Source organism: Hibiscus syriacus, unplaced genomic scaffold, assembly GCF_006381635.1.
Source record: "Hibiscus syriacus cultivar Baekdansim isolate YM2019G1 unplaced genomic scaffold, ASM638163v2 tig00111398_pilon, whole genome shotgun sequence".
NCBI classification, from domain to species: domain Eukaryota; kingdom Viridiplantae; phylum Streptophyta; class Magnoliopsida; order Malvales; family Malvaceae; genus Hibiscus; species Hibiscus syriacus.
Window position 1 is genome coordinate 2,652,748 of NW_024063081.1, and position 24,454 is coordinate 2,677,201.

General features: G+C 33.4%; 4 protein-coding genes and 1 pseudogene across 4 annotated transcripts; 3 read left to right on the top strand and 2 right to left on the bottom strand.

Annotated features, from left to right (window-relative positions):
• Positions 1-333: 333 nt before the first annotated feature.
• LOC120161174 (probable calcium-binding protein CML28) lies at positions 334-687 on the top strand. Its single transcript, XM_039171439.1, has one exon. It carries the CDS (start codon positions 377-379, stop codon positions 623-625), a length of 249 nt encoding a protein of 82 aa, XP_039027370.1. The 5' UTR covers positions 334-376; the 3' UTR covers positions 626-687.
• A 1,011-nt stretch (positions 688-1,698) lies between these two features.
• Positions 1,699-3,239, top strand: LOC120161130 (putative transcription factor bHLH086). The gene is made up of 6 exons (XM_039171397.1): positions 1,699-1,821; positions 1,980-2,537; positions 2,629-2,730; positions 2,832-2,897; positions 2,982-3,047; positions 3,129-3,239. Exons 1-6 carry the CDS (start codon positions 1,699-1,701, stop codon positions 3,237-3,239), a joined length of 1,026 nt encoding a protein of 341 aa, XP_039027328.1.
• Positions 3,240-9,996: 6,757 nt separating this feature from the next.
• Positions 9,997-12,980, top strand: LOC120161042 (U-box domain-containing protein 4-like). Its single transcript, XM_039171346.1, has 2 exons — positions 9,997-10,351; positions 11,973-12,980. The coding sequence occupies exons 1-2, from the start codon at positions 10,059-10,061 to the stop codon at positions 12,787-12,789; spliced, it is 1,110 nt and encodes a 369-aa protein (XP_039027277.1). The 5' UTR covers positions 9,997-10,058; the 3' UTR covers positions 12,790-12,980.
• A 2,044-nt stretch (positions 12,981-15,024) lies between these two features.
• On the bottom strand, positions 15,025-15,666 carry LOC120161039 (uncharacterized protein At1g66480-like). Its single transcript, XM_039171344.1, has one exon. It carries the CDS (start codon positions 15,574-15,576, stop codon positions 15,040-15,042), a length of 537 nt encoding a protein of 178 aa, XP_039027275.1. The 5' UTR covers positions 15,577-15,666; the 3' UTR covers positions 15,025-15,039.
• A 5,996-nt stretch (positions 15,667-21,662) lies between these two features.
• LOC120161243 lies at positions 21,663-24,454 on the bottom strand (annotated as a pseudogene).

Genomic DNA, 24,454 nt, shown 5'->3' on the forward strand with positions numbered 1-24,454 from the left:
CCAACATCTAAACCTTTCGTCTCAAAACACATGAATAAACATAAAATGATAAAATGAATATGTTGTTAAATACCATTCCATTGTTGACAATTGAGTGCCAAAATGTTATTCTTATTATAAATAAAAGTTTTAATTTCATTTTTATAAATAAAAGTTTTTATGAGATTTTAAAGTTTTTATTATTGTTTTTAATTACCTAAGAACTAGACATGTCTTGCCTTAATTTCAGTAAAACAGTTGGATGGTTATTACAGGTGATCCGTTCATAATGCAGCATCCTTGTTTCTTTTAAGAACACACTCGAGTTTTACAACATATCTTTGAAAATCAAAGTTGCTCATTTAAAAAAAAACAAAAAACAAAGGGTAGAAAATAAATGGATGATGAAGAGAAGGCTATCTTCGATCGCATCTTCAAGCGTTTCGACAAGAATGGGGATGGCAAAATCTCCTCATCGGAGCTGGGAGAGGCACTGCAGACACTCGGCAGCGTAACGGAGGAAGAAGTGACGTCGATGATGTCGGAGATCGACACCGACGGGGACGGTTACATTTCGTATCGGGAGTACATTGATTTTGCTGCTGCCAACCGTGGCCTCATGAAAGATCTGTCTAAAATATTTTAATTCTTTCATTTTTCAAGGTTTGGCTTTGTTGGGAGATTTAATCCTCTAACTCAATGCTATTTTATTTTTATGGATAGAACTTGTTGGTAGTTAAACTGCGAACCGTCTATTTATAATTACTTACTAGTTCTAATGAATTGAGCTACACATTTCCTTATTTTTAGACAATAAAATGTAAGAATTTATATTGTTATTATTATTATTTGATATAGTAAGCATTTATATTAATGTAACTTGCATGGGGTCCTAATAAGATGGAGCAATCTATATTATGATGTTTATCTAAGAAGCAGTTCCGTGGCTGGGGCGGTGCGAACTGTGCGACGGCGCAGGGCCCCAAAAAAGGGGCCCAAAAAAGTATATCTATAGTAGCGTTTTTTAATAAACGCCACTATATATGGAACTATTGTGACGTTTTCAAAAATAAAACGTCACTATTGTTGTAATTTTATTGAAAAAAACGCCACTATAGATGGATCTATTGCGGCGTTTGTCAAAAAACGCCACTATTATTACCCCAAAATCGAATATATCTAAAAATAGGGGCCCCTTTATAAGAATTTATACAGGGCCCCCGAAAACCTAGCCACGGCCCTGCTAAGAAGACCAACATTATTTTACTATCATTGCTCCAAATTTAAGTTTTATTTTGTTTATGAGTGTAATTAAATATTAAGTTGTTAAATTCAATTAAATATTAATTTTGGGCCTTTTTTGCTTCTGACTTTTTTGGGCCTTGAAGTCACTTTTACTCTTATAAAATGATTGCAAATTAGCATCATACATCAACACTTATGCAAATCCCGATTCTCTAAAATAATCTTCTAGTTAATTTTTGTGGATGGTGTCCAAAAAGAAAGCAAACAGTTCTCCTAAAAACATGGAATTGCTGTTTTTCCCAAGGGCCAACTTTGCTCTTGTGCGTTTTCCCTAGACCGTCCAACAGGAACATGTGGAGGATGATTTTCATTGGGTTCCCAAAAGATTTATCACAGTAATTATCGATACAATTCGATTAACCGTCTTGCATCTCATTAAATGTTTATTCCATGATTATTGACTTACAAGCCAGCATGAACAATGGAAAACAGTGGAATACTTCACATGCACAAGCGAAAGGAAACAATGTAGGAAGTTGCCTCAAAGCTAAACTCAGAGACGTGGGATGGAGGAAAATCCGCCGATCCTTATGCTGCGTTTCCCATTCTTTTCTTTCTCTCTTTTGTTATCCTTTAATCTTCTTCGATCGACCTGCCAGCTAACAATCCCGATGCAATCATATTATATTATATAAATTGCTATTTCATTGCGTCTATGCAATAACACCAGTATTTAATCTGCAGGTTTCTTGTAGACCTTGTGGGGAAGTTGTGTTTCAGTGGCACTTGCCAAGGACCCTACCTGCTCTCTTCAATCCTCTGAGCCTTACAGATTTGATGAAGGAGGTGACTTGAAAAAGCCTGGTGGGATTGTCAAGAATTTTCCGATGACTATTTCGGATTCCGATGGTTTCATGTTCCGGTCACCCAAGGAAGTTCACTCTTCGATAAACTTCAAAAGTTCAGTGTACGATGGTTTCATTCATGAGACTAATTGTGGATCTCTGCTTAGCTTTGAGCAAAATGACAAGGCTCTCCAAAGCACTTACTTGAAAACCAGCAGTCACAAAGATGATTATTCGATGTGGGAGGGTGGTTTGAGTCCGAATTATCAATGGAATCCGATGATCACGAAGAGCGGTACCGATCCTCGCCTGCTGGAAGATTTTAGCTGCTTTGAAACTGCCAGCAGTTTTAGTTCCATAACAAAAGAAAACAATGGAGATTGGTTCTACTCTGAAGCAGCAGTGGTTGCTGATAGTATCCCGGAGTTGCAATCACCCGAAGCACCTGGCGTCAAGCGTCCGAATACAGTACTGTTCTTTTCCATTCAATCCAAATAATTAACAGTCAATTCATAAGAAAGCTACTGATTTAACTGCCGATATATTTGGTATTTTATAGGGAGACAGCAACCAAGCTTTGAAGAAACAGTGCAGCAACGAAGCTAAGAAGGCGAAAACTAAGTCCGGTCCATCAAAGGACCCCCAAAGTATTGCCGCCAAGGTTTGTCGACATGTATTTTCAGTAAATTTGGTTAAGTTTGATCAAAAAGTAATCAAAATCCAGAATGAAAATGAACATATAGAGATTGTTTCCATAACCAGAATCGACGTGAGAGGATCAGTGAGCGGTTGAAGATACTACAAGAACTGGTACCCAATGGCTCCAAGGTAAGGAAAATGATATTTGCAATTGCATTCATGGTAAAAGCTGGAAACTGTATATATGTATTTACCTTATTGCTCATTTCACAGGTTGATCTGGTTACCATGCTAGAGAAAGCAATTAGTTATGTCAAGTTTCTTCAGTTGCAAGTGAAGGTGAGAGATTTTCAGCTTCTAATCATTGGGTTTTATAACAGATCTTTAACTTGAATTAACCATTGCATATGATAAATGCAGGTGTTGGCAACAGATGAATTTTGGCCGGTTCAAGGTGGGAAAGCTCCTGATATTTCTCAAGTTAAGGAAGCCATTGATGCTATACTCTCATCTCAGAAAGACAGGGAGTGATGGGTTGAAAGTTTAAGAGATTTTAATTTAGAATAATGTTAATTGAAGGACAACACCCAGGCAACGGAAAGCTTTTTGTTTGTGTGTTAATGGTGATTTAATGAAAAACATGTTGTAATAGATTTTTTTTTCTTTAACTAATTTGAACTAAGATCTTCAACTTAATCATTTTCCTTTACATGTCAGGCATTAAAAAGAATACATGCATCCATGTAGCCTTATGCATGAACATGTAAAGAATCTCCTCTTAACCCTATTAATTAACTCCGATTAGCTCTCTGCTAGTTTGTTCATATAAGGGGACCATCCGACTCAATATGACTTTTAACCAGGATTAATCACATGCTAATCCCACTTAAAGTGAAGCACAAATTTTTAATTAACATTCATCCAAAGCTCAAACCTGAATAGTTTAATTTTCATATACACAAGATAAACAATGTGGGGGCTTTAGCATCTTTTTGCCTCAGCAAATACCTTCAAAAGAATATTCCCTTTGATCATCAAAGAATTGAAAATAAAGCATCATGTGACATTGTGGAATTTGATAATATAATGTACAATTCCAATGGCTCAAATAATTGGACTTCATAAAATATAGGTATAATACAAAATTAGCTTTTCAATATTTGTATAAATGGTCACTTTGCCCTCTATTCACTTCTTTTAGAGTATTTTAGCTTTAAATGTTTTAATTTTTGGTCAAAATAGCATTTGTTGGATGAAATATTCACTTCTTTTAGAGTATTTTAGCTTTAAATGTTTTAATTTTTGGTCAAAATAGCATTTGTTGGATGAAATATATAAGTTGACTAACGATCAACACATATTGCTAAAGTGACATTTTCACATGTATTTAATTGATTATGTGACACGTGTCATATAACCTAAAAAGATTACATGACATATGTTACATCACCCAAAACAACAATGTAACATGTGACACATCACCTAAAGTAAGGTGATGATGTGACATGTGTCTCATAATTCAAAGTGATGATATATCATGTGTCATATAATCAAATTGTTGATGTGATGTATATATCATGTCATCAATTAAATATATATGAAAATATCATGTCAACAATATATGTCGATTATTAATCAATTAATAATTTTTTTTAATATTATTTTGATCAAAATTGAAACGTTTAGAATAAAATACTTCACATAAAGAATAATGAATAAAATAACAATTTATGCAAATATTGAAGGATATGGTCCAATCTGAAGGCAGACTAAGAATCAATTTAAAGATGTTTCATGTTGACAACTTTCAAGACAAATTAAGATTACTTTAATCAAAGCTTATTTATTTTATTTGCTTTGGAACATGGAAAACTACTGGCATTGGGAAATGGAAGTGTTGAAATATATATTAATATAAGGTGTAATGTGGGAATTTTGACTTGATCTGTCTTATGAGTGACACATAAAACATATATATTGGATTTCCTTATAACACATTTATTAGATAATTTGAATTGATTACAAGATATTTTTAATCTATTAATAATAATATATACACACATTGCAGACGTAATTGTTCAAACCTATAATCTTTAAAATAAATAATAATTTCTTTAATCACTTAAATCACTTAATGAATTTGTAAAATACATTTTTATATAATATAAAAATGCCTAATATTTGATAAACTAATACATTATTATCTAAATTCAATACAAAATCCGGCACAACCATCGAAATAGTAAATAAAATCTGCCAAGTTACTTTAAACACAAGGCACCTTAATTATTTTGATATTTTTACTTCACATTGCCAATTAAGTGGTGTAAGAATGTTTGGCTTGTTAATATGAGTATGAAGGCACCAACTTAAGTTTTATTAAAATTTAATTAGATTTTTTAATATTATAATGAACAAATCATTGACTTTTTCGATTGGTTAAACTCCACTAGAAATGAGCTACTGTTTAACAATGACAACATTTGACACCTGCTTTAATATATAAATTAAACTAGAATTCCATAGTATGTTGTGTTCATGCCTGGTCACTTTTATAATGCTATGCACATTTTGTGCATTTATATGTATTTTAAAAATATGAGTTGATTATAAGGTAGTTTCGTAATCATTGATAACGCATACACATTATGCAAACGCGTTTACTCGAATCTAAGTCCTCTAAAAAATAACATTTTCTTTTACCATTAAAATACTCAATATATTCATATGTATATATTGAATATTCTTGTAGGGGGTAATACACATTACCAGCTTCTACATAGTGTTGAGATGGAAATCACATGTCCAATCCCATTAAACCCGGTTCAACCTTTCCCATAGAAAACTTGACTAGACCCAAAGGGTGTTTATTTGTATGCTACGTACGAAATTATTTTTTTTATAAGATTGAGTGATATATTTATTACTTAATTTGCATTAAGCTGCATTTAATATATTATTTGCAATCTCCTAATTAAACACCCAAAGTTGCTTTTCAAATTTTCTTTTTGTTTTCCCGTTTGACCAATGCCAATGATTCATTTCCTGTCTTTCCGACCATTAAATTATAATTCTCGACTATCACCAAAATAAAATTAATAATGAATTTCAACCATAATAATTTCAGTTTGCCACCTATTCAATTCTTTTTTTAATTTACTTTCTTTTTCCAATTTGAAATTATATTATAGGTTTTGAGTTCATTTTCCACAAAAATAAAAAAATCACACACATATATATAATATTTGCATCCAATATATGCATTATGGAATTCCATAAATCTAAGATAAGATATATATAATTTTATAAGAGATGTATAAAATATATTATATATATGCTGAGAATATATATTATATTGTGATTGGGAATTTAAAAAGAATAAGATATATCCGAGAAGTTGCATGTGCGTCATCATCATTAATTGGCCATGTGATTAGTCCCGGTCTCCACATGCATCAACCCGTATTACAAACATCCTTTAATGTTTGGCTTCTTGCTTGAATTCGAGGTGTTCTTCTTTGATGAAAGTAAACAATGGGTTTAAGGTATTAAAACAGGTTCTTGCATTGTACTGATTTTATGGGCTTGTGAGTCAGTTCCTTAGGTTTTCATTTTCATATTCTTCTTGCTTGAAATTTCTTGGGCTTTGTTGGAATTTTAGGGTTTGTGATGCAATGTCAGTTTGATGGATTCTTGCTTTAATTCAGGGGGTTTGTGATGAAATTTTAGAATTGCTCGTCCAGCTCAGTTGGTAGAGCGCAAGGCTCTTAACCTTGTGGTCGTGTGATCGAGTCTCACGGTAGGCAATTCATAATGCTAGAGGTCTCTCACGGAAGCTGTTCTCAACCTGGCGTTGGGGGCAGCCTACTATCCTAACTCTCTCTTACCCCATTACATATGGGAATAGGATCAGTTAATTTTTTGATACAAATCGATTAAATTAATTGATAATAAGAATATTAAAAAATAGAATAAAATATCTAAAGTTACGACATGCAATTATATCTCGCTGCTCTAAAGAGATAAGCATTTAACTTTATTATTTATTATGTCGACCCATTTATGAATAAATTATCATTCATCAGACTGTGAAACAAAGCAGCATTGTCTAACATAAAGAACCATATTTTTCTCTTTCTGCCTTGAGAAACAACATTTAAAAATATATATGTTCATTAAATAATAGCATTGATATAGTAGAATGGATTGATTTCTCATACATGGAAAAATGTACAAGGACGCGTCCAAGTATTTTTTTTTTTATGATAAATTGCTTAAGTTTTTGTTTACCCAAATTCTTTGAATTGTCAATTAATAAACTATTTTTCACAAAATAAAAGCATACAAAAGAAAAAGGAAATTGTATTTGAAATATAATTGTGTACTTCAAAAAACTCAATGAGAAGGGCCCACAAAAAAAGTAGCCAATGAGGTGCGGCTACCACACATCGTTAATTACTAATTAGTAGATGTGAGATCTCCCCATCACCTGATTAAAAAGCTCATTGATTAATTAATTAATTGCCTTTTCTTTTAATCCATCCAAGCCTACGCCCCAACTATAAATGGTCCCTTCTACTGGGTCCATCCATAAAGGGCCCAACGGGTTGGTTCCTAATCAATTTTTCGTGTAATGATAATTATTATCCATCGTTTCTACACACGTTGTTGACATGTCATCTTCATTCTTCATATATATTTAAGTACTAAAGTGACACATATTATGTCATCTATAGTGATGATATGACATATGTTATGTTATTCAAAATGATGGTATGGTATGTATTACATTATTTTATAGTGATGATGTGTTCGTATTAAGAATTAAACATATGTAAAAATATCACGTTAATAACATGTGTTAATCGTTAATCAACTAATGATTTCCTTCCAACATGAAATATTTTGATCAAAAATTATATCGTTGAAAACTATAATAGTTCAGAAAAATAATAGTAAACTTTTTATGCAAACATTGCAAAGTAAATTTGTCATTATATCTTAATTATTTTATACAATACCTATTAATTATTCAATTAAAAAAACTTTTGAATTAAATGCAATATATCTTAAACCCTTACGGTATTTTAACTATAATTTTTTCTTATGTGGTAGTTAGTATTTTTTTTTCCTTTTTAATCTTTGTATTTTTTTTTTCTTGTTCTTAATTTTCAATAATTATGTCATTATGACACGTTTTACTCTGTATTTTGATCGTTATTTTCGCTTATCTTTCTTCTCAATGTTATATTTGACATTGTCATGACTAATAAAAGTGGCGCTCATTTGTTATCATGTTGATCTTTCATGCTTTGGAGCTCCTGATTGGATTTGGATACGCAATTTGCATTCATGAATAGTTTTCTCACGTCACTCGATTATGATTTGTAGTTTGTCGATATTCTTTCAATAACTCGATCTTCTTTTGTAGTTTTTTTGTCGATGCAATCAGATTTATTCGTGTATACCTTTTATTAAAGTTTATTTGTTTAGGTTTTTAACATTTTCATTATATGGTCTTTGTGATCTTAAATGGCTAGTTTCTTGTATTAAATGTTACATAAAAATGTTCTTATTATGTATTTTAATTTACATGTTTGATTATAAATTTACATTATAATTTGAATATTTTTCTAATTTTAATAAAATTAGGGACTTCTATCTTGTAAAATAATTGCTGCAACAATTATATTTAGTGGATTAAAATTTAATCTATTTATTGTTTTAACTAGTTGTATCAATTATATTTATATACAACATTTTATTAAAAAAAATGTCGATACACTTTTGTGTCCATAAACCAAGTGATATTAATTTAATAATAACTTTGTTAATAAATCAAATGATATCATATACTTCTTTCATGTCTTTATATTATTATTGAATATAGTTTTGAAATATATTTCTTAAAACAGTATCATTCTTTCTTAAAGAAAAAAAAATATTCTCTCAAAAATTATGATTAATTTAAAAGATATGTACTTTACGGATTTTTTTTAATAAATGTGAGATAATCTAATTGATTGCTATATTCATGTACATGAACATCGGAATCTATAATTACTATCTACTGACTTTGTGAATTGTTCTTGATTATCTAAAGATATAAAGTATAAAACTATATATAATTTTTAATATTTAAATAAAAATAATTGTATTTAAATATGTTCAAAATTATAGTTTTTAAATGTTACCATAAAAATCATTTTAATAAAATTAAAACAAAATCAACTAAATCTCGATTAATTAAATCCTTGACATTTTTATTTATGTAATACACTTTGAGATTTTAATCTTAATATCTATAAATTTTTTATTTTAAAATATAATTGGTGTCAAGTTGAATAAGAATTAGGTGTTTGGTCAATTTTTATTGTTTCATAGAGTTAGTTGCACCAAATGCTATGTTTTATGCAATATTTTATTTTCATTTGTATCATTAATGCTTAATTTTTTTTATTCACTAGATGCATAATCTGAACATTTTTCTACAACATTGAACTAGTCACTTTAGATCATACAAGGACATAGACGGAAAAGTTTAAAAACCTAACTAAAAGAGTCGAACAAAAAATATATACAAACAAATATGACTGCATCGACAAACAAACCACAAGAGGAGATTAAACTATTAAAGAATCACTGAAAACTGTAAATCAGAGCCAAACGTCGTGAGACACTATCAACGATAGCAAACTCGTGTATCCACTTTGAGTCCGAGGGTCTATGTCAAAGAAGTTACAATTTAAAATATAATGCAATACTAACAAAGTAAAGATAAAAAAAGAACTATAAATTAAATTATAATTTACAAAGACTAACAATCCTCTAAACTTTCCAACTCAAGAAAACTTTTCTCTATTATAAGAGCGCCTCGCGATTAACGAATCCAATCTTATGAATAAATTTTAGGAATATGACTGAAATTTACTTCTATCTCTATTAGTATTTTAAAATAAATATATAAGTATGAATTTAATTTGTTAATAGTTGATTAATCGTTTGTAAAAATTCATAATCGCAACGTTAGTGGTTAAACTATCATTTTTAGCGGTATAATTAATTAAAATTGTTTAATACTAATGATTTGATTAATTAACTTATTAAATATAATTATTATATTACTTAACGATTAGAATTAACGGTTCTAAATTTTTTAAACACCCTAAATATATTTTTCGCTTATTTATTTGTATATTAATAATTATGACATGTCGTTTAAACTGTTGCTTGACGCCACCTCTTAAAAAAACCAACTTTTTAATTTATGTCTCTCGCTCTTATTTACTTTCACTCGGATTTTTTTCTTCCCTTTCTTTCTCTCCCACCACCGACTATTTTCTTCTTCCAATGGACACCGCCGCAGTCACTCACAGTCCTTCTTCGTCGGACGTGGATGTCACGCTGCGTGGAGAAACCTCTGCCGTCCTTCGATCCCTGCAATTAATCCAATACAACGACCCCAATTCCAAGCTGCAAGCCGCCAAGGAAATCCGCCGTCTCACCAAAACTTCCCAGAGGTGTCGGCGGCTCCTCTCCGTTGCTGTTATCCCACTCGTTTCTATGCTCCGAGTTGATTCACCTGAGTCCCACCACGAGTCCGCCCTTCTCGCCCTCCTTAACCTTGCCGTTAAAGATGAAAAGTATGTTCACCCTTTAATAATCTCCTCCACAACTAGTGTTTACTTATTATGAATGAAGTTTTCTAACATGCTCGTTTCAAATTACTTTTTTAGTGATTCGGGTTTTTAGAATTAGTGTAATGATTTTGGGTAGTTTTTATTGGGAATTGGAGTTCGTAACGGATTAATCTTCACGTTGATTATTCATTACTTTACATGTTTCTTTTTTTTTAAACATGAAAAATAATAATAATTTATAAATACTACTATATATTTCCTGATTGGTAATTCAGAAAAATCTGCAGAGCAGACCATCAAAATATAAGTTGGCTTTTCCCCCAGAATATTTTTACCGTATAATATACTTGAATAAGGCTAATTTTCTTCTCATTTATGGTGAAGATGAATTTGATTATGGGATTATTCCTTTACAAAGAATTAGGTGCTGCTTTTAGTTTGGAGGGTGTATATATATTTTTGATTAATTTGATTATAAAGTGTGGTTGTTCTTCTTTATTGAAACATTCCTTTTTCTTTCTGTTATCTTCTTGTTGAAGTTATCATTTTGACATGGCGATTCGTTTGGTGATGGAGGAATATATATATATCTACTTCTATCCGAAGAGGATTTAAATCCGATAGGATTAATATAACAGAGTGTCCTTTCAATCCGATAGGATTAATTAAAAGCCTTCTAGATTTATAATCGCAGATTAATTAAAACTTTTACTTGTTAATTAATCTAGTAACCTATATCATTCTATGCTTTTTTCTTCAAAATACTATAAGATATTATGTAGATTTTATGATTCAAATTTCAATTTGGTGGCTCAAAAGGTTCATGGTGCAGCTAGCTTGATGAAGAAGTGAAATAGGGAAAAAAAGTCCTACGTCCTATGGTCGAAATTGGTCTTTCTGCACATCTAATCCGTGCAAGAGTATACTTCTAATGTTAGCTTTTGTTTGAAAAGTAGAAAACTTTATTGAAGTAAATTTCTTGTTCCTCAAGTTTTCTTCGTAATCAAATAATTGATCTTATAAATAGAGATAGGAATTAGTCTTCTAAGACTCTAAGGTGTGCGGTTAGAGAGAAACGGTGAGGTGATCTTACAAGTTACAAATAGAGGTAGGAATTAATCGTTTAAGGTGTGCGGTTAAAGAGAAGCGGTGTGGTGGTTTAGGGTATTGTAAATCTTCTTGTATTACGTTATTTTCAACATTTAGTGAATTTTATCCCTTGCTCATGATTTTCTATGTTTTGAGTTTTACACGTAAATCTATGCGTTCCTTGTTTTACAATTTTATTTTCGTTATATTACGAATATTTGTCACATATATGATCTTTCACATAGGAGAAGTTACAACTTTTGAGTAATATTCAATTGTTTTGATACTAATCCTGATTCCGGTAGTTTGTACAACTATTAGTCTAGCTAATAATCCTATGTTAAGATGAAGACAATGATCTTGATTTTTTATTGCCTAGAAAATTAACAATCACGAGGAAATCATTATAAAAACTTTAATCCAATCTGGCAGGAATATTTTGATGTTGATTGATATTACATTCCTCTACCTTAAATTTGATGTTTGAGTGAGGAGAAAATGTTATTAAAATATTGTTTTGCATCAAATTGTGCAGGAATAAGATGAGCATTGTGGAAGCAGGTGCTTTGGATCCAATTATTAGATTCCTTCAAAGTGATAACTTAAACCTGCAAGGGTCTGCAACAGCAGCATTGCTCACTCTATCTGCTTCTGTCAACAACAAGCCTATTATCGGCGCATCCGGTGCCATTCCTTTGCTTGGACGTATGCTTAGACATGGAACCACACAAGCTAAGGTTGATGCTGTGACGGCTCTATCCAATCTCTCCACACATGCTAACAATCTTACCGTCATTAGTGAAACCAGTCCCATCCCCTCCATTGTTAGTTTACTGAAAGCCTCGAAAAAGTCCTCAAAAACAGCCGAGAAATGTTGTTCCGTGATAGCTTTCTTGGTGGGTTTCGATGAAGGAAGAACAGCTTTGGCAGCTGAAGAAGGTGGAATATTAGCAGTTGTCGAGGTGCTCGAGAACGGCACTCTCCAAGCTAGGGAACATGCTGTTGGGGCACTGCTGACAACATGCGAGAGTGATCGATGTAAATATAGGGAACCGATTCTTAGAGAAGGTGTGATTCCTGGACTACTGGAGCTAACAGTGCAAGGAACACCCAAGTCTCAGACAAAAGCTAAGACCCTATTGAGGTTATTGAGGGAGAGTCCATATCCGAGATCCGAGCTTCAACCGGACACACTAGAGAACATTGTTTGCAACATAATCTGTCAGATGGATGGAGACGACCAATCTAGTAAGGCAAAGAAGATGGTGGCTGAGATGGTCCAAGTCAGCATGGAGCAGAGCTTGAGAAATTTACAGCACAGAGCTCTGGTTTGCACCCCGACTGATTTATGATTGCTTCTGTTTTTCCTTTTTTTCTTTTTGCTGGTGTATGTTACCATATAGTGAAAAATGCCAGTCCAGGCCGTTTGTGGTGGTGTCGGGTGACTGGTAAAGGAAATATGTGAATAAACCGGAAATTTATATGATGATGTTGTACGCATGTGTATAGTTTATAGTTTGCTTGTAAAGAAACTGTCATTTGTAGTACATTATAAAATCAATCAAGTTCTTGTTTCTTACTTTCTCCATGGTTTGTAATTGTATATGATGTTGTTGCCTGGTCCAAGTGGCACTCGGTTCTTATTGGAGATGGGGCAGGTTTCAATTGAATCAAGTCAGCATCAATGTCGATTATTTTGGCACATCAGTACTTGAATTGTTTTATTTGTTAATGATGGATAAGTCAAGTTAAACGGCTGAGAATTTCCCAATTGGGCAGTCCAAAGTGGATTCGTTTTCATGCTTTCTTTTACGGTCCTCGTATTTCCCCAAGTAATCATCATCATCCTTATGGTGAGATACAATTGGTCAAGTAATGAGCAAAAATGTGATGTTTGAAATTGGAATGGAGTGTTAGCTATGCGCCTTCATTATTCTTTTTATTAGTTTCTCGTGATTACAAGATATTATACGTTCACAAAGCTTTCAATTATTTGACAATGAACTCTCAAACAATCTTACAGACATTGTACTCGAACTTAAAATTTTTAAGGATAACAAATATTTATTTAATCATTGAGGTCAATTGATTCGTGCACGATTGGACTTAATTAAATCCCAAGTCTAATTGGAAGTTGGGTTGGTCCCATCCTAATTAAGCACACTCATTAACTAGGCTATCTTGTCTTTGGACTTGTTCATAGCTTAATATATGTATTGAAACTCTGCCAATGAGGCCTTCACACCGATGATAAAAGGTGAGGTCTTATAATTTTAAAGTTTTATATTTGAGTCTTACTCGATATTATGTTACGTTTGAGTTTTATTTAATTTTTATTTTGATTTAAAAATATAACATGAAAACATAAACAACTCACAATTAATTTAAACAATACAAAATTTTCAATGTATTAAAATTTAAATAAATATCTTAAATACTTTTATTATACAACTTGACCATGCTTGCATGATCATCAAAAAGAAAAAGTACGCATAACTAAGCTATCAGTCACTTATAAGGCTGTGCCTACTTGAGCAGCTTAAAGTGAGCAACTTTGAATCTGCAACATTAAAATTACGTCCCCACATAGACCCACGATTTAATGAGAGAGTACTCCCTCCTCCTAATTGTACTTTTCATTTGCTTATTAACGATGACGTTTCATTCTGCTTAATAACCCTATGCTACCTAAACCCTAAACTCTAAATCCTAAACCCTAAACCCTAAACCCTACTTCCAACTAAGGAATAAGGACAGGTTAAGAAGTTGGGCATGGGAGCATGCCGGTAGATAATTGGTGCAAGCTTTATAATAATGTTCAAGAATCAAGGGATCATTTGTTTTTTTTGATAATTTTTTTTCTTAGATGATAGGTTAAAACAAAGTTCAATCAATAATAATATGATAATTCAGATTGAAATGTGCTATCAATTAATCTTATATTTTAGATGAAATTTCTAATATTATTTTCGAATAATTACAACTAAAACCAACAAGTTCACGTTTAACAAATGTTATCAATTAAACTATAATTTTTAAACTAAAAACTAAATTTCAAAATGTACAAAGATTAGGACATAGTAAAAATATATGTTATGTATTCCAAATTAGAAACTAAAAAAAACCATTTAAAATTCAGTTGTTAACAGGTGAACTTTCCTGGATTTTCTTTGTTTGAAATTAATTGAAGTAAATGTAAACATAAAATAGAGAAAGCTAAACGACATATTTAGTCATCCAATTATTTCTACTGTTCCTTTTTGGTTACCCAACTATTTTTTTTCTAAAAGCATACCTCACATTACATTTTAATTCGTTTTGATCATGTCTTAAAAAATTAATAAAAATGCTGATATTATAGTTTTTTTAATGATGACGTGACATTATCTTATAGTAATACATCAATATCACCATTAATTTTTTTTAAGGAAGGATGATGAAAATGTAACATTTTATATGATTTTGGGATAGTTGAATGACCAAAACAGAATTGCAATAATAGTTGGTGATTAATACGTTGTTCACCCAATAAAAAATTAGCATACCTCACGTCTGGCCTTAAAGTTTTCTCCAACGCTGCCAAGGCCAGGTTTCCAGGGCGCTTAACGATGGATATGATCATCGCCGTCACTGCCACCTTTTTTTATATAAAGATGTAGTATCTTCTCCGCCACCTCGACACCATCTCTGCTCTCTTCAACCAACTTGGCCATTTGAGACTTGGTCAGCCTCATTTTGACACTCATCATTCCCCGGGACCCTGTTGCTCCGACCCCATCAGACCCTAGGCTGGACGATGTTCTAACCACGGACAAGTCGGAGACCGTTCTTCTCGACAACATTAAGCACTCTAACCTATCTCTGGCGCTCATATGAATCCCTCCTGATCGGACTCTCCTGGGTGCTTTATCATCGGGCAACTCCAGCAGGAAGTAAATTCTCTTGGGCTTCAAACCTTGTTGTGGCTCTAATGGCTTAGAACGGATCCCGTAATGCTTGACGGTCTCTGAATCCAACAAGGCATGGCCTGGATAATCCTTCAACAAGTCCCAAGCTCGGATTTGTGTCTTTAACTTGATTGTTTCCCCGTCGATTTTCATCACCTTTGCCTTGTTTCTTCCTCCCATGCTGTTCCCCATTTCCCTGTAAAACAATGGCTTTGTTTTTGGATTTATAGTATGATACTATTTGGGATTCAACGGTGGTGTGAATTTGCAGAAATTTCATAAAAAGATTCCAAATTTGCTTACGATTTGACGATAGGCCTTTTTTGGGGAATTGAAAGTGGGGGTGATTTTGCCAAACCAACAATGGACCTTGATATGATTTGATTCTGGGAAATAGTGGGTGGGTGTGGGTTATGGTGTTTAATTAATGTCACATCATAACCATGAAACGCAAGAGATTGTGGGTGGAACGATAACCTTTGAATTAAGGATAAGGATGAATCCAAAATGGCTAAAAAAACTTAAACGCGACGGCTATTCACTTTGTGGGATAATGTGGTTTAGGCCAACCTCAACGTTTTTCCATCTTTAATTACTCCACTCATATCATAATGATCACTTCATAACGATCAGATTTCAAATTTAATTCAATATTAATAATCAAGCAAAGGGGAACAGAGGCCTCCAATCCTTCTTCTTCTTCCTTTTTTTTATTGTTTATGCATTATAACAAATCAGAATTTTTATGATCATTTGATTACAATGATGAATTTCTAATAAAATATTTTTTAATTAAAGATATATATCTTTAATTGATTAACACGAGATATGTATAAGTAATTCATGCATAATCAATGAAGAGTCATTTATCTCTAACAAAATAACATATATGACAACTTTTATATAACTATTGAAAATATATTTTGAGACAGTATACTCATCCTAAAAATTCTATCATTTTTAATTTTTAATGTCGAATAAATAGATTTTAATTCAAAGAGTCATTGTGATTATTTAATTTATCATAATTACTGATAATTATAGTGTCTAACATTGAGTTATAAAAATTATTATTTTAAGACTTATTCGCACACTAAAGTAAATTAGTTTTGGACATATTTAAAGCTTTTGCATGAGAATATGAGTGGGTACGTACATTTCTACGTACTTAGCTTGCTTTTAGCTTTGAATATTTTACGAATGGTTAATATTACCCGATGATTATTCATCATTCTATGCATTATGAGTCGACTTTCATAAAATGTTTAATCTACTTTCATAAAATGAGAAATATTAAAGTATACGTTAAATTCTTTTTTTTTTTTTAATTTTAAAGATACACTGTTTAAATGAAAGGAAGCTAGCCTAAGCAATACTCATTTTACGATAGTCTTTCCATCATTGCAAGCTTCCATCCCTTATTCAATTCAAACTATTAGACATATTCTTATGTTTATTTTGTCAGAAAATAAATTATTTATAATAATAATAACTTGATTAAAGTAAAAGAAACATAGGTTAACCACAGGCGATTCGTCTTGGATTTTAAGAAATATTTTTTAACTATAAAATACTTGATGGGATTCCATCCATGAGTGTTAGGTGTCAAATTCCAACTATTTAAGTATGAAATAAAAATCATACTTGATATTACACCATACATAGTTCACATGCATGGACCGACCACCCAATCATAATTTATGACTTATGCATTCCACATACCTAACAACTTGATTTGAGTATTTCATTTTATTTTATTTTTAAATAATTTAAGGTAATTATAAGAGTAGTAATTGTTCAAAAAAAATTAATTATTGATAATGCATGTACATGTTATAGATATAACTACTCGAATCGAGAACCTTACGAAAAAATAACATAATCTTTAACCATTGAGTTTAGTATTTTTTTTTTGAATAGGAGTATTTATTTCTTTTAGTTTCAGGTTTGCTGAAAAAGTAATTATCCTTTTTCAATTTCCAATGACCGTTATTTCCACCCTCTATGCTTTGGATGAGAATCAGACCACTCCTCTAGGGATTTGATTTTATCACCTTAATAATTTAATTAAAATTCTTAATTACGGAACGTATATCATCTTTTATATGCTTGTAATCGTGTTTATAATTGATAACTTACCATACCCTGTAATCGTAGCTATTTGAATTCAAAATTTAAAGAGAGAACAACACTCATTCTAACCATTAAAACCGCTCAATCACATATAGAAACTGTTTTAACTATATAATTAGGGTAATTTTTTATCCTTTTATTTTTTATCTATTTTATTTTGATTTTTTTTAAAAAAATTAAATTTTGATCATTTACGTTATCAATTTATTATATTTTAGTTATTGGAATTTTAGTTAGTTTGATGATGGTACATATTAATAAAAATGATTAAATTTTAAATTAACCCTAAAATATAAATACAATATGATTTTGATTTTAAATTTAATTTGATCCCAAAACTTTAGGTAAACTATTAATTTTTTTAATAAACAAAAAGTTTTTCTCTCAACCAAGGATTCTTGGAGTGTCAGTTCAGGAGCCCCAATCATAAACGAAATCCCAATATATACAAAATATTGATGCAATGATCGACAATCTCAACTATAACTCTCCATCCAATTCCCGTGTTAACATGGTAGGCTGTTCTCAAACAAACAGCTACAAATGGTGAGGAAATATTTGAGTCCATTTTGTATCCTTGGATTGGATCTCTCTCTTCGAACATACGATACAAGCACTGGAGGAGACAACCCATGTACGAAAGCACTGCCACGATGAAGTAGAAAGTTTGGAACACATCACTCCTTTTGCAAGTGTGCTTACTATGCTTAAAATCCCCCCAGACATAATAGCAAACGTAAACTTCCAAGCTCTTAATGGCTTGCACCTGCAAAATTAATCACAAGGTTCTGACATTATAAGCACTTTCAGATATAAAACCAATTGGAAAGATGACAAAAATGAAAAGAGTATATTTTTCACCCAAATCTGACTAGTTAATTGATCAACTAAGAAGAAATCTGAGAGTGTGACCTGCAATATGAAAAGATATGTTAAATCCACAATTATGATTAACTTTAATGTGGAAATGATTCACATTTTCTGTTTAATTTACCTTGTATAGAGGAACTCGGATACAATAAAACAAGCATGTGAGGAGGAAGATTCGACTTAATCGATACAAAATGTTGAATGACAGGAACAAGATGACGAGTATAAATTACAAAATGTGTGCATGTTTGTTTTGAAGATCAATGGGACCAAAATATTGACTAAACTGATTGTTGAATGTTGATCTTAGTTAACAGGACCAATAATAAAGGAAGAAGTTGGGTGAAGGTTGTATAGTCTTTTGCTTTGGAATCCATTTGCATATCAAGTTTGGATGTTCCAAGGCCGAAGCTCATAAGCAAAACTTGTCGAGAGCCCAACTCGGTTCCCGGCTTGCAACCTAATATGAAGGCGTAATTCATTATGTACCGATGATAGGGATTTTGTTTGGATTAAGGAGTTAAATTAATATCTTATTTAATTTAAAGGTTAGATTAGTATTTTATCTAAAGATTGATTTAAAATAATATTCTATTTAAAATTCAGGAGTCAAGTTGTAACCCCCTAGACCCGGCCTATGCGTTTCGACTAAGTCTAGTGGATCACAAAGACATTTTCCAAAACCGATATCCAATCAATGTAAAACCACATTATTCATGACATGAAATTATAATAAATTATACTATTAAAACTCAACTTTTAAATATAAAACCAATCAGTAATAAATTAATTTAAAACATATCTTAAAAATCAAAACCACGATAAACTGAATAGTAATAGCAAAAGTATCATCATTATAAAATCCAATACTTTAAAATAGGTCTATGTCACTAGAATATAGTCAACTTGCAAGTTTAAAATATTACAATCAGATATACTTCAAGAGATATGTTGATCCTCCAAGTGCTCGAACCGAGGTATCTAACCAACAGTATCTGAAAGGGGAAAAACATTTTCGAAAGGTGAGCTAGGCTCATTGTGTCCCAGCATTACCATAAAATCACAATAGGTACATTAAACAAATCATAGTTCAGTAAATCTCACAAATTCGTAAAAGAGTTTAACTTTTGAAAATCATAGTTTAAACCATTTTCTGGTACACCATCAGTAGTTCCCAAAATTATTTTCCATATAGCTTACTTTATGCACATAGCAAAAAGAAAGCCGACTTAAGGATAGGCTATGAAGCTTGTATCCTTAAGCCCAAGTCAATAAGTCCATATAGCTTACCCTAAGCACACAGCAAAGGAAAGCCGACCTAATGAAACATCTTGGGGCCCTCAAGAGTCACATTAGGCCCGTTTATTAGCTTGATCAGAGCTATACAATTGTAGTTCAATCCATCCAAAAATCAATATCCATATACCAGTCATCAAAGTCCATAAATCATCAACAATAATTCGGTGTACCAACGATAATAATCCATAGATTTCAATGTACCATATTTCAAAACATATAAAACTATTATGTAGTAAACATGAACACACCTCGATAATGGGTTCAGATAGTAGATCTACTGATTGCTGGTTTCACCACGCTCTGCTACAGTTTTCGAACGGGTGAATACTGGTATACGTGGTTTAACTGATCTATAAGAGCTGGGTTGAGCTGTCGAACGATCCGGAGAGTCTCTTGTACCTTTAAACAATAATAATTAGGGTAAAATTCTTAAGTATATAAGCATTTTTCGGGTTTGACTATCATTTTGGGTATTTTGAGTCTGAATTTGGCCAAACGGATTACGGAATCGGAATCAGGACGTCGAAAAACATAAAGAATTAATTTTTGAAAATTAAGATTCTTGGTCAAAGTCAAAGTCAACCAATTTGACCATCAATTTGGAGGCCTTCGGGTTCGAATTTGATGAAACGGACTTCGGAAACGGATTCGGGACGTCGAAAACTATCAGAATAGGTATATTCAGAAAAGATTTACGGTCGTTTAAGGGTCGGTCAAAGCCATTTTAAGTTTTGGTCAAAGGAAGTCAACGATCAACGGTCAACGGTCGGGTCGGTCGGTCGGGTCAGTCGGGTCGGGTCAGACCGGTCAAACCGGTTCGAACCGGTTGAAAACCGGTCAAACCGGTTTCCAGCCCTCCACTCTCCCTGCGGCGGCAGTGTGGCGCGTGAGGCCTCCTCCGGGGGTCTAAAAATTCCGGAAAAATTTCTAAAAATTATTTTAAGCGATTTCGAGATACTTACAAAGATCGGTTCAAGAGCTCGATTTCAACTCGACCGAATCTTTGACTGCTCCACCTCCTCACGTGCCGCCGTCGACAGCGAACAAGGTTGACACCGGCGGACTCGAAACGACACAAGGAACACTATGGTGCAGGAGGTGTCGTAAACGGATCAACTATCGGCGGTGAATTTAAGATTTTCCCGGCGATAGAGCTAACAAAAACGTCGAGACTTTGACTGTAAATTCCCGACGTTTGGAGCGTTTCGCTTCAATTAAATTGAAGGATTTATTCCACGCTCGATGATGAACACAACGGTGGTTTTAAAATGAAGATCGGAATTTGGACGGCGTCGGAATCGGAGTTGGAAACAGCGTATGAGAAAGGAAAATTGGGAGCATTTCACGCTTATAATCACCCAAAGCTGTCAACAGTTTTAAGGTAAATTCAAGGCTTGGTCCCTGGATTTTCTTTACTTCTAAAATGGCCTATAAACTCTCATAATTTTAATTTAGTCACCAACAATTTACCAATTTTCACAATTAACCTCCAATTTCAATTAAATATTATTTTGTAAATATTCGGGTTGTTACACAAGTTAAAATTTAATCATTTTTAATAACGTACCACATCATCAAACTAACGGAGTTAACAGTCCAGTGACCAAAATAACTTTTCAAACATAACTTTTCAAAACTAGTGACTAAAATAAGACAAACCAAAAACAAGAGGGATCACCAATATAGTTTATCCCTTCGTATTGCAGTCGTCTACTCATTTTAGGGTGGATGAGGCCTTCCTCGGGTTCCATCTATGTTTTTGTCATTTCTTTAATTATTATAGGTACAACAATTATAAATCAAGCATGAAAAATAAATATTCTTTTAAAAGTGCGTTGAACATAAAATTTATATATATTTAATTCAAAATGTACATTTACAATTCCTTTTCCCCCAAAGATAAATTAGCAAAACAATAAAAAGGAAAAAAAGGTTTAAAACAGTAAAAGAAAGGGGGACTTTCCCACTTTCCTAATAAAGCATAAATGTTGAATGTAAGGCCATCTATTAGTTTTCACATGAGAGCGCTCCCGTCACTTAATTCACCTGAACATCTCTGCTAAAATAATGTGGAGTCCATACCGACCACACCGGAGTGATAACGGCGGTGTTGGTGAAGCTCGAGGTGATGCTAAAACTGTCCGGTCCCGGCATTGAAGCCCAAACAAATGCCGGTTTGAAAGGCGGAACATGGGGCACTGCCATGGACCCTGATAGAATCTGAATGATTGCCTGTGTTTTTAGGCCTTTCACTTGCAATAGGATGCGAACATGCAAGGCCAAGTAACAACAATCTCTCGGCTTCTTCAACTACATAGTTATTGCCTAGCCTCTCATCGACTGCCTCGAGTATCCTCCCTTCTCTATGTAGACACCAGACCCAATCTACCAATAGCAGGAACTCACCTATCTTAGTCCAAGGACGTTGCCCACACACCACTTCTAGCAAAACCGCACCGAATCCGTAAACATCGGACTCCCTGGTGGCCTTTGCGGTGTGGAAACACTCGGGGGCAATGTACCCCATGGTGCCAGGCACTCCTTCAAGCTCTGCGTAAGATGTCTTCTCGTTTTCTATAGCTCGAGCCAACCCGAAATCACCTAACCGGGCATTGAAGTTAGAGTCCAACATAATGTTGCTAGCCTTAAGGTCCCGGTGTACCACTTTTTGGTCATATTCGTTGTGAAGGTAGTGTAGAGCAGAGGCTACTCCTGATACGATTTTGTATCTTAAACTCCAATCAAGTGTAGTCTTCTCCGGGCCACAAAATATATGAGCGTCTAAGCTCCCATTCGGCATGTAATCATATACTAAAAGCAGCATGCCGTTCTTGTGGCACCACCCTGCAAGTTTATTCAAAATTTCAATGAACTTAATATACTTAGGATTGAAGATAACTGGTGCTAATAAACTATATATATATATGCGTTTAGATTCTTAGAACTGCAGCCATCCAACTCTTGCACGTTGCCATGTGATGTTGCATTGGACAATACGAATGATAATGTTTTCCAACAAGCAAAAAATTATCACGTTTGGAAAAAAAGTATACTTTATGATCAACTACCAAGTGATGTAGATATTTTTTAGTATTTTGTTGCAAATAAAAAGGAACAAACGTCACAATAAGTTAATAAATAATACAAATGCTGAGTTTGAATTCACAGTTATTAAACATTGTCATTTAAAAAATATTCTATTTATCAAATAATATAAGGATAGGTTCTCTCATTGTCAAGTATGACAGATACGCAGCAATATTAGATACCTTGTATTTTTCATTAAACAGACCATGGAAGATTTCAAGAAAAGAGATGGCTAACAATTAATTAAGAGTTTAAGTAAACTTGTTAAAGTCAAGTTTTATAGAATGGCCTAAATCTTAATGATAACAATGGAGACAAGGGTTTGTAAACATAAGTTACCTAGCAAGGGGACAAGATGCTTGTGGCGCAACCGGTTGATGATGGTAAGCTAAGCCACGAAATCATCTTTTCCCTTGATGTCTCCAGAGAACTTTTTCACCGCGATTTCGAGATTCTCCTTTGGAAGCGACCCTTTATAGACGACTCCGAATCCGCCTTGGCCGAGCTCGTGCTTGTCATCAAATTTATTGGTGGCATTTTTCAAATCTCTAAACTTGAACTCCCTGGGAGTCCCCGGAAGACTCTTGAGTGCTCCTAGTATGTTAGGATCAGACCTGGCTTTACGTTTCTTGTACCAATAGTAAGTTAATCCTCCGAGAAGGACAAGAACAAATACTGTGACTCCAACTGCAATCCAAATCTTGAACAAATCTGATCCTCTGTTCCCACCAGGAAGTATTTCGACAGTCAAGTTCCATCTCAGCACACAGTTGAGCTGAACATGGCTGCCTGTTGATCCTGAAAAGCCAAAATATGATTATTGTTTGACAATGCTGCTGAGATCAAGATCAGTGCTGAGGACTGGCTTGGAGGGTTTGGGAGGTGTTGGGGAAGAAACCTGACCCTGCTCGGCTATGTAAACTTGTATCGACTTGTTTAAGCCATTATATTCAATCCACACAACGTAAAACTTGGTGCCATTCGGAGCAATTTGGATGCCAAAATCGGACAAAGACACAGTCTTTTTAGAGCGAACGCCGTTGATGTTTAGACCAATATGATTGTCGTCCGGATCAAAATCCTGTTTAAAAGTATCGAGCTCGATGGCCTCAAGGTTGTTGGAGGAAAGACCATCAGTGGATGAGTTCGTCAGTCCTAGATACTGTCCGGAACTGCCGGGAGGAAGGGCGGTGTTTGAGGCAACGAGGAAAGCGACACCTTCTCCGGGAACCGAGTTATTAACTCGAAAGATATTGATAAGAAAAGACGTATTAAATGAAGCTACCTTGCGAACTGTTTTCTTTTTGGAATCTCCATCCCAAAGCTTAAATGTATGATTGAAGGGCATCGTTGCTGATTGTAGCTGGCTTTATGACGTCGAAATTGTCGTAATAGGAACTGTCAAATGGCCCAAACGGGTAGGTTTCTGTTTTCAGATTCTGGGTTTCTGCCATAGCCGCCATTAAATGTAAAATCAAGAACACAGTAAGCCATACAACTTGACCCATCATTTTTCAAAGCTGCAGCTTCTGGAACTGGTCTTCTTTTCATAAAAAGGAGGAAGATGCTGGAAAACATCGAGCATCATCAATCTATAGACCCTTTTTTTTCATCGAATCTCTCTCGTTATTTTATTAATTTAATTTATACGACGCTCCATCCAGGAAAGAGAGCTGATTTT